Source organism: Barbus barbus, assembly GCF_936440315.1.
Source record: "Barbus barbus genome assembly, chromosome: 11".
In the NCBI taxonomy this organism is placed as follows: Eukaryota; Metazoa; Chordata; class Actinopteri; order Cypriniformes; family Cyprinidae; genus Barbus; species Barbus barbus.
The window spans coordinates 29,271,006-29,283,069 of NC_136739.1; the positions used below are offsets into that span (position 1 = coordinate 29,271,006).

The 12,064-nt window shown below is 33.4% G+C and overlaps 1 protein-coding gene across 4 annotated transcripts in view; it reads right to left on the reverse strand.

The window, feature by feature from the left end:
• Positions 1-12,064, reverse strand: part of LOC306877329 (tensin-1-like) — a 230,367-nt gene that overhangs the window by 198,896 nt on the left and 19,407 nt on the right. Inside the window, exon 1 of one of the 4 annotated variants that reach the window (XM_079429039.1) lies at positions 6,617-6,817. The exons of 2 other annotated variants lie outside the window; for them this stretch is intronic. In XM_079429039.1, the coding sequence (XP_079285165.1) occupies positions 6,617-6,631 (15 nt within the window). In that variant the 5' untranslated portion in view covers positions 6,632-6,817. Of the gene's footprint in view, positions 1-6,616; positions 6,818-12,064 lie in introns of those variants that run through there. One more of the 4 variants, XM_079429038.1, reaches the window with a different exon arrangement.

Consider the following 12,064-nt stretch of genomic DNA (forward strand, 5'->3'; position numbering starts at 1 on the left):
GACCTAGATTGACAGACATCCTGGTCTTTATTTCTAATGGAGGGTGTTTATAATCATCTCCTGAGGATTTCCACACAGTGACAATGCTTGAACAAGAGGGGCATAACGGGGTCACAACAAATCGACCCCCAGACTGCCATGTAATCATCTACGCATTTAATGAAGGCTGTGCTTGCACATCCTCTCCGTTAAGAAAAAGAGAATGAAGCAATGAAAAGCCCTAAAAGGTCTCCGGCAGTAAACTGCTCTCATCCCTCATTTAAACACAGTCTATTGTTAAGAGAGGTCTGGCTGTTCCTCGTGGGAATCTGTGAGGTGTCAGAAGATGCTTGTGTACAATATTGTGTTTAGATGCAAACAGACCAAACTTTTAACAATCATGCACAATGATGTAACTGAGCTATTTTACATAACAAACATAATTAAATAAATTAGTAAAAGACTTTGGCTATTAGCTGCATTTTTGTTGTTTTAACACAGAGAAGCAAAATATATCATTACCACAATGGTTATCAGCCAATATTAATCATACAGGTCAATAATGGAAATTTAATTGGGAACACTTATTTCTGCCTATTTTTAAATATCGATCATTTTTGCTGCCATCTAGCACTTTTTTTACATTTATGTTTAATAATTGTGACTTTTTCACCTCACAATTAGGAATTGTTTTCTTGCAATTCTGAGAAGAAAATCTGAATTGTGGGATTAAAACTCGCAATTGCGACAAAAAAAAAAAAGAAAGTCAGAATTGTGAGATAAAGAGTTCCAATTACCTTCTTTTTTTATTGTATGGCAGAATCAAAAGAACAGAATTGCAACTCAGAAATTATTTTTGTACGATTCTTTTCCACTCTCTCAGAGTTTATTTCTTGCAATTCTGAGATTATATAACTTTCATTTTTATTTCATTTTCATATTTTATTGAATAACTTTCAATTTTTTGTATCCCATTGCGGAAATGGCATTTGATACATCTTTCAATTATAATGTTGTGATGTCTAAATTCATCTTTTTCTATTTTCGGTACTTTATATTTTTATGATTTGTTTTTAAACAAAACAAATAGTTTTGTCTAAATTGTTCAAAACTTGTTTATTGTTCAAATTTTCAAAATGTTTATCTGTATCGTACAGAATTGTAATATACATTCATCCAATTCAGTACATAAACAGCGGTATAGGGAAAAAAAACTATTCAATACGCAAATATAATTAACAGATATAAATATCGACTTTGAATAATGCTTAGTGTTCACAGTAAAAAGTTATTTTTTTGAAATTGTAAATAAACCAAAGATTATTGGAGTATGTTTTACAAGAAAAGACTATTTCAGATGTTCTAATTCAATTTAATTGAATTTTTGTAACATTTACTAGCAATTTCTAACTGAAATTTGTTTCTACAACAAAAGTTTGCATTGTAAATCAAATTTACATCAGAATTTAAATGTCTTCAAAAATATCACACATACAAAAGACAAAAATAGATACAGAGTAAAATTACAATGAACTCTAAGCAGAATGTTTGAAGTAATGCTGTGAAACATTTCCTGCACTGCTGTGAGATGTGCGTTTGTTCTCTAGTGCATTCTGGTTCCACTGTATTCATAACTGCTGTGTCTCTCCACATTGATGAATAGCCGAGGAGCAAGTACGGCAGCCAGGGGAGCATTTTATGTAAGAGATAGCTAATCCCATTACTCTCCTAGCTGGAACATAGCAGCGTGCCGCACTGCCAGAGGCTGAGAGTTTTGGCCCGTGACTGCAGCATTACAGCGAGAGAGGGAGGGAAGAGCTCGTCCCACCGTAACCTCCATGGATGACTTTGAATCACTCACACAAATATCATCAATGTTATTGTATGAGAAGGAATACTGTGTCTATGTGTGCATTCAATAGAAGACAGTGAAGAAGATAAAGATCTACTGTCTGAAAATAATACTAATAATAATACTCACTGTATGAATGAATCAACCATATTCTGAAACAAATAAAAGGCTCAGTGACAGATAAGGATGTGTAAGATATAATCTGTATTCATGTTGGTAATAATAATAATAATAATAATAATAACAAACGATTAATCGCAATTAATTGCATCCAAAATAAAAGTTTGTGTTTACATAATATATGTGTGCATACTGTGTGTATTTATTATGTATATAAAAATACACACACATGCATATATTCTGAAAATATTTACATGTATTTACATGGATATATGTATATTTATATCATTTATATTATTCACAAATATATTTAATATAAACAGTATATTTTTCTTAAATATATACATGCATGTGTGTGTATTTATATATACAAATATTTACAGTACACACACATATATATTATGTAAACAAAAACTTATTTTGAATGTGATTAATCACGATTAATCGTTTGACAGCGCCAAAAAAAAAACAAAAACAAAAAAACAAAAAAAAAAAAAGAGCGGAAAAAATACCCTCTTCGGCAAAAAAAAAAAAAGAAATCACACTTTATGAAAATAGTGGTTTAATCATTTTATTACAAAAATACAAATAATGTCCTCTTAAAAGTTTCAAAATGTAAAAAAAAGTAAAAATATTTAAAAAAAAGTTTAAACCATTTTTAAACCTTGCCATGTCATGAAAATCATATTTGAAATAAAATATAAAATAAAATATAAAAATTTAATTAAATTAAATACAAAACATTATATATAGGTAATAGATAGGTAAATAGATAAAAAATATATATATACTGTATATATAGTACAAAATACAAATACAAAATATTATTATAATAATTTTAAATAAATAAATAAAACTAAATAAGAGCATTTAACAGGATCACAGTTTGCTTGTCCCATGACTTCCTGAATTTTGTTACATCGCATCCACCAACAACTTTGTTTTTGCCTCTCCAAATAAATTTTTTACCTTTTAATGCAGCTTCTTTTTTTTGTCTCCAGTCAGTTACACCACCAAGACATTTTAACATGTTCATCATTCAGCATTTTTTGTGTGTCTTTGCATAACTTAGATCCAATAAAAAAATATAGATCCAGTCACAAAAAAAAGAGCATTTCGGCAATGACCCAAAAATACCAATTCTCACTAAAAGCTCGCAATAGAGGAAACTGAAGCCGTACGAGCAATTTGAAAGGTCACTGTTTTGGGCAGTTGCTCAGCAAGACTGTCCAGTGACTGTGTGAAAGAGGCTGTTATTTTAATCCACAGTCTGTGTCCATAAACCCGTCACTAAGAGGCAGAACCTCCAGCGGGACCCGACCTGGAGACATGCCTCACTTGTGCAGACACGCTTCACTTGTGGGCTCCTATAGTGTGAAGTGCACATAAAGACCATCCTGAGGGTTAAATAGACTCTCTGAATGACCTGCAGGCACTGTGACCAGGAATTCGAGACATTCACAACACAAAGCCATCAAAACAGTTGTGCCGAAGCAGTGCACAGCACCGTCAAAGCCCTCCGGCTTTTCATGGATCTGTCATCTGACTCTTTGTTATGGTCTGTGCTTCTAACCTTTGCTGGTGAACTCTTGTACATAGGCAGCATATTTCCTCGGACCAACATGACTGGCAGCAAATGATGTTAATGGACAAAGTAGACAATGTGGGGAAGAGTGCTAATGACAGAACCGCTGTTTTAAGTTCCTTCCCCCTAATGTAATAGGATTTCATATGTCCTTCAAACTGAGCAGCAATTACAATGTATAGAATTGGTAAAACACCAATTTGTAGGACTAACCTACACTGTAAAAAAATCTAATTAAAATGTTGGAAGGGCAAAAATATTTAAATTGAGCTAATTTTATTGCTTGACCTTAGTTGAAAGGACATCTTATATTAAGTCTACACAAATATATTTGAAAAACATTGAATTAATGGTTATTTTCAAATCCAGTCAACAATTAGTTATGCTAATGTTGACTAAACTAATAAAAACACGTGCACGTGCACGTGCACTATAAAACTTCATTAAAGGCTGAGCCAACTAAAAAAAATAACAATTCAGGCAACACTTTGAATTCAGAAATTCACTGAATGTAAAATTTCTGTGGAATTAGTTACTAAATAATAATTCGTTGAAACCGCTTTGAAATTTTTTACAGTGTGTAATTATCCACCAAAATACAGTAATAATCAAACATGAATGCATAAGTAAAGAGAATTTAGCACTTAATGCAAGAATCTACAAAGCTCATTCATCTTCATTATGTTTGATTTTAAAGCCAATTATCTGACATGGGAATTATTTACCTCTTAAAGGTATAGTTCACCCAAAAATAAAAAATAAAGTTGCTGAAAAGGTACTCACCCTCAGGCCATCCAAGAAGTAGAGGAGTTTGTTTTTTCATCAGAACAGATTTTCTTTCATCAGAGTAACTTATTAGTACATCACTTGCTTACCAACTGATCCTCTGCAGTGAATGGGTGCCATAAGAATAAGAGTAAAAACCAGGGGACAGTAAAAATCTACAAGTAACGCAAGTAATCCAAAAACTGTGTGTTTGTAATAAACAAATCCATCTTTAAGATGTTTTTTTTTTCTTTACTTCAAATGTCACTTCCAGCTAAAATAGGAGCTAAAATAATCCATAATATTGCTTTCTCCAGTGAAAAAGTCATCTGAATCAGGAGAGAAATATGCACAAATCAAGCACTGTTTACAAGTAAAAACAGGGTGGATTTTGATGTAAGAGGACAACAGAGGATGAACTTTTTCATGAAGCAGAAAGCATTATTACAGATTATGAACTCAATATATTGACAGAAGCGACGTTTTAAAGTTAAAACATCTTAATGATGGATTTGTTTCTTACAAACATTCAGCTTTTCACCTTCACAAGACATTAATCGATGGACTGGAGTGGTGTGGGGATCACTTGTGCATTACTGTGATGTTTTTATCAGCTGTTTGGACTTTCTCCACATCTGTTCTGATGAAGAAACAAACACATCTAACAACTTGGCTTGAGGGTGAACAAATTTTGTATTTTTTGGGTGATACCATTTAAAAGTATTTTACGAATTTTAGCTTATCAATAACATTGTTTGTTACAGTGTAATTTCCAAGTAAGCAGGTACTTACGTTCCATAATCAACAAAGAAACCAAACTGTAGTTTACAAGGGATCCAAAACTCATTTTATCCTAGAGACATCATAAATTAAACTGAGTTGCACTGAACAATCCTGTCCCACTTTGAAGCAGCCAGAATTCAATTTTGAGTAACTTGTCAACCTTGAGCTTGCAAAGTCTGACGTTCATCCGCAAACAAAAGTATTTGGACAACACAGGAAAACTGTGAAAGGCTCATCACCTCCGCCAAAAAAGATGTAAACAAAGATTTCAGACTGCTGCAATCTGTAAGAAGCGCTGGATTGGTCGGTTTAGTAAACAGGAACATCGTCCCTGGTTTGTAGTTCACTGAAGCCCTGTCTCGTAACACACCTCACTGACAAGTCTGGACTTGGAGTGTGTCGGTTACACTTTATATCTTGTTTGTCCTTTACCCAGATTCAGAGACCGATAAGATAAGAGCTGAAAAACACAACCTGAGGGGCTGTGATTGAAATATGCACTGTGTATTATCACAGTCATGATGTCATACTGAAAGAACATACATATATATAAAACCAAAATACAACATTGATTTCTACTAATTAGCCATAATAAACCCATTCTCTACTATTATCTACTATACTATAGAGGGGTCCAAATCTGAGACCACTAGTAAAAATACATTATTTTCTATACTCATTGAATCACCACATGGATTTTTAAAATATATCTGATTCAGATTAATATGCTAATAATGACCATTTTGTAAATCAATCTTGTAAAACCACCTTCATTCACTCACAAATCAATGTTTACCATTTTGCAAGTTTTATTGTACATAACTAAACTCTTTAAAATATATCTTCACTCTAGAACTTTTCCATGATTTAAGACTTTATTCATTATCATGACTAGGCAAGTAATGAATACAAATCTGATAATTAGCCCTATATAACCCTGTGAGAATACTATTTTTAATTTAATACAGAAATTGTCATTAAAAATTATACAAAAATATCTTTATAAAATGTACACAACCATTCAAAAGTTTGGGGTTGGTAAGATTTTCAAATAATTTTAACAAGTAAAAAAAAAAGCTACATTTATTTGATCAAAATTACAGTGAAAACAGGAATACTGTGTTCTGTTTCAGTATATTTTACTATAAATATATTTTTAATTTCATTTAATCAAAATTTTTAGCCGCTATTATTCCAGTCTCCAAGAACATCTCAATCTACACAAAAAGTTTTACATGATCATTTTTAGATACGTGACCTAGACACATAAAATATGGTATAGAATATAAAATATTTATTGTCTTCATTTTGTCAAGCCCCAAAATTGTATTTCCAGGTTTAAAAAAAAAAAAAATCCTAAAAAAAAGAAAAAGAACAAAAAATACAGATTTTCCTTACAGTTTCCCGTATATTATGTATGATAACCTCAAGTAAATTTTTTCCACATTCAGACATAATTTTTCACTAGTCTTACATCTGCAATGCTCCATGCCACCTATGCAGAAAGTTAGAGAGGTCAACAAGCAACTCACCATCCAGAGGGACATCACACGGCCTTCTGTGACAATTATCCCATCAGTCAAAGAAGAACCTCAACAAGTCCAACCTCGCTTTTATCATACAGAAGAACTAAATTAGTGCATTTACAGTCACGGTCCTGCATATATGTGCATCCCAGCCCGCCTCAGCAGTGCACACTGAGAACAAGAGCCTGGATGTCTGGCCTTTGTTCTGACATATTTCCTGAGCTGCATTGTTAGCCATGGAAAGGAAACACATGCATACTCACACACACTTTTCAGCGAGATTCTCCCGGGGGGATGCGACCATTGGACGGCATGTGGCGTACTAGGAGCCCAACATTGTTTTTTTTTCCTTCACGCTTTTTCAGAGGTCAAAGTTTAACCGGTCCCTCGCACAGAGCTACAGTTAAAGAGAAGACTCTTAACATTCATGTTGATCATTGACAGAAGTTTCCACGCTGTCTGACCGGACCGCCAAACCCCCTCTGGCTCTGACATGACATTATTAGAATAGGAGGCCTTATTTACAAGTTCTTCACAACAGTAACTAATGAGTTTGTTTGACTCTAGAAGGTCAAAAGCTGAGGTGTGTAAAACATAATTAACTGCTGGTCACAACACCAATGAACGAAAGTGAGGTACTCTCATCTCCATTTAACATTAAATTCATTCTGCAGATTTCCCCCCAAAATCAGTGCAGAAATCCATGCAACAAGAAGGAAAATTAAATGTGCAGCTACGTATTAACAAGCACCATTAAATATAAAGGACGCTTTCAATCAAAAAATAAAAAAGTTTAAATAAGAAAACTAAATAATTAATTAAAAACTCCTACATTTTAATTTCCCCAAATTTGTTGAAAAAGATTTTATAAAATGCACTTTAAGGCTGTTAACATTTTAACATGTGATATCAATAAATTGCCGTTTAGTAAAAAAATTATGATATTGTGTTTAGTAATAAAATAGAATAAATTATGAATATAAAGAATATATTTATATAGTGTTTGTGTGTGTTCTTTAATTTATACTGTATATTATTTATATAGTTATAAAATCTGTAAAATATACATGATTAATTATTATACATTAATTTATATATTAATTATATTATTTTATGTATATTAATGTAAAATAATATACATATAATTTTATATAATATTATCATCATAACAAAATACAATGAGTAAATAAAAATAAGTATGAAAATGTTGTTAAGCAATGAAATGAAGCACTGTATTTTTAAAAGAATGTTTATATGCATGCGTGCAAAAATAATAAAAATTAAAATATATTATTTCTTAAATAAATACTTAAAAATAAATAATCTGTTCTGCTTTACTCTACTTGGCACCTGTATTAGTGCACCCTTAGTGGTAAGGACAGGACAGTATTTTCCAGTATGTAAGCGCTGATGTACAGTAGACAAGCCTACGTCTTTCAACACAACCCACTTAACACAGTTTCCCATGGTTACCAGGGAGGTACGTCAATAAATCTGTACCCAGGACACAAAATGGGAAAAGGCTGGCTGGTGGGAGACAGTTAAGTTTGAGCAGAGTGAGCACAGAGCTCGGACCTGCATGCATGAGCTCTTCAAACCTCCCTGCATGCGCCTCCACTGCCATCAGCAGAATTAGCACGGAGTAAATGTGTCAGGGGCGAGAGATGCGAAATATAAAGGCCAGACAGGTCACAACCCCGTAACCAGCAGCAGGGGACCTCTTTAATGAATGCCCTGACCACCTCAACATCACCTCCTGCTCAGTTCAGGCCTAAAATAAAGTGAATGCATAGCATCTAGAGGCAGAAAGACAGATAGAGGTGGGATATAAGGGACAGGCCGTTCTTTTCTATGCACTGACAGGTATTAAATAACACGTCTGTGGGCAGACTTGTCACAGGACATTCTGTAAACACGTCCTCCATTAAAGGAGGTAGATTTACTGTCCCCTTGAGCGGTGACCATGTTTTCATTTGGCGAAAGCTGTGTGACATGATGCCCCGGGGAGAGAACATCAAGCACCTGCCTCAACGAGTCAAATTTGTGCGCGCACACACACACACACACACACCGAGTATGTATGTTGGATTTGTCAAGCTAACATATTGTTATTGTACAAAGTTTGGATGTGTTTTTTTTAACTGCTAAAGCTTTCAAGCAACATCCACAAACTGGTTTGATTATGGTTTGCCTGTCAAAAATCCCTCAAATGTTCACAAACTAAAGGTTATTATTCATTGTAGATTTTCCCCTCTGCTGCAACAGTTTCATCTCATTCTCCATTCCACATATTCAAACTGGCCACCACAGACATATGAACCAGTGGAATTTGCAGGCAAATGGCATCAAACCTGGTTTGACACATCAATGCACCATGTTTTAATCTGAGCTGTGCCGAGGGGGGAGATTATCAGTTAATATCGACTTTCGGTCTGTCCCTTGGACAAAGCTAGCATAGTACTTTTTTTTTCATTATATGATGCCTACATTTTTAATGTAGGAAATATAATTTTACATACGCACACACACTCACTCTCTCTCTTCTTTTTACAACTACTTACAAAAGAACAAAAACAATGCACACCCAATGGACGAAGTTTACATAGCATGCTATTTGTTTTCTCTTTTAACACTTCAAATGTTAAAATAAAATTTTAAAAAATCATTGTGAGTGAAAGTATATACATCAGTTACTACAGTAAGTGTTTTGCTGCATGTTGACATAAATATATTAATAAAATTTGTTTACGAAGTAGCTTATGATTAGTTCATAATCAGAACTGAGAAAGAAAGAAAGAAAGAAAGAAAGAAAGAAAGAAAGAAAGAAAGAAAGAAAGAAAGAAAGAAAGAAAGAAAGAAAGAGAAAGAAAGAAAGAAAGAAAGAAAGAAAGTTGATATTTCAAGTCAAATGGTCTTTTTTTTGTCAAAACAAAACAAAAGCAAAGCACATTCTTAAAGTAGGCATTACATAAGTGTAAAATGTGAATAATGATAGAATTATTATTTCGGGTGAACTATTCCTTTAAAGGGGAAGGATGTAATTTATGCAGCACCAAACAGAATTTCAAAAATGTGACATTTCACTCCTCTTGTTCTGTATTTTATTAGTAGTCATACCTTAACTCACATCACTGATTGGGCCATTATTGTTATATTTGCTAGAACAAATAGATTGCAATTTCGTTTGGTGCCTCTAGTGGCACACAAATCACAAGTCATCTTTAAGTTCACTACAAAATGTGTCCGCATGTCTGACAGGACTTGAATTTAACAAAGTCCTGGGAAGGAGGGTATAAATAGAAACAGTCTCTCAGAACAGACTTTTCCCAGTGCTGGTCAGCTGTAAATGGGCCGGATGTGAACCTGGGTGCTGACAGTGAGCATGATGGGAAAATACACACGCACAGAGCACAGGAAACACACTGTCCTCACCCACAGGAAACATTGCAGCTTGACAACAAAACAGCCAGCTGCAGCTAGCTATAGTAAGCTCTGGCGCTCCTCCTGCTCTCGTAACTGTACAGGAGGTGCTGTGGGCGAAGCGCACGCCACTACTGACAGCGGCTCCTGAGGGACGCCAACACACTGCAGCACAAACAACCAAACACTAGCACTCAGCTGACCCAGCCGCACATTCACATGCACTGTGAACACTCGGATTCAGATTTCAAGAGGAGTTTCTCCAATATCATGACTACATACGTCAGTAACTAAGTGTTGCTGCAACATAGATAGATAGAACCAGAGAACGATAGATAGAACGATAGAACAATAGATAGATAGATAGAAGGATAGATAGACAGAACGATAGCTAGAACGATAGAACGACAGATAGATAAACCGAAAGATAGATAGATAGATAGATAGATAGATAGATAGATAGATAGATAGATAGATAGATAGATAGATAGATAGATAGATAGATAGATAGATAGATAGATAGATAGATAGATAGATAGATAGATAGATAGATAGATAGATAGATAGATAGATAGATAGATAGATAGATTATATAATTATTTTAACAATAATAATAATACTGATATGTTAATTAACAATGAATAATGTTATAATAATATATATAATACATTTAATAATAATAATAATAATAATAATAATAAGACAACAACAATATTATTATTATTATTATTATTAAATTGACATCAAATAATAAAATCAATTAAATAAATAATATATTAAATACTTGATTATAATGATTATCTAAATACTTGAATAATGATCATCTAAAATTAGAATTATATTATTATTATTAAAATAATTGTTAATTGTATCATATTTAATAATTATGTATTATATTACAATAATTATGCCAATTAATTATATGCCAATTAATTACATAGTATATTAATTAAATAATACTGTGTTATTATATATCATTATATTTTAATAATAATAAATATACAAATACATATTCATATATTTTAGTATATATATATATATATATATACTAAAATATATGAATATGTATTTGTATATTTATTAGTAGATGTATTAGTGTGTGTACCATGATATATAATTTGTCATTCCACCCAATCCAATGGAATGCAATCAGTTCAATGGAATCATTCACACTGCCTCTGAATCTTGACCATTACAATTGTAATTGTACTTTGTTTTAACCATGCCTCCACCTTGTGGCCAGTGACTAATGTACTATTGTCTTAAGAAGAAAAAAGCTTGAAAAAGCTTTACTGGTTCCTATGCATGCATTATGCAAACACTGACATCAGAAATTTCCAAATTAATTCACTGTGAGTGTTCCCAGTGTGAACTGACAGATCAAAAGCATCTCAAATCAGCGCTGACAAAGTGAAACAACTAATCAGCTTGGAATTAAACACCTGTTCATCTATACTGATGGACAACATGAGACGCATTCTGTTTCCATTATGATGTAATAATGACGTTGAGTTCATTCTCACAGGTATGTCTTGTTGATTGTGTGATCAGACTGCAGTATAGAGGAGCAATGAGCGACTTCTGCCTGATCTCTTTCACTGATCACACAACAAAAACATACAATCATCAGCTTTCACCGCCTGCTTCTCAGTCACTCCTCACCTTAGCGTCATCAGCTACTGCCTGGCAGGCAGACACACACACACACACACACACAGTAGCTGTGATTGTTAAATCACACAGGATGCTGTTTTTAGCCTGTTACTGTTGTAACTGCTTTGGACGGAACAGCAGTGAGGTTCGCCACAGCTTGTTAAAGCCTGACTGTTAATGCTTCTGGTTAACAGACATAATTCATGGATCATTCCTGTTATGCAGTACCTGTTGCGCTCTAAATGCTAAGACGTACAACTTGAATGTTTACACAATTGCCTGAAAAGAGCAATTAGATGCTATTTACACTAAGTGCAAATAGCTATAGATTATATTTACACTATGTTAAAATAGCAAGATTTTCTGCTATTTATACTACTT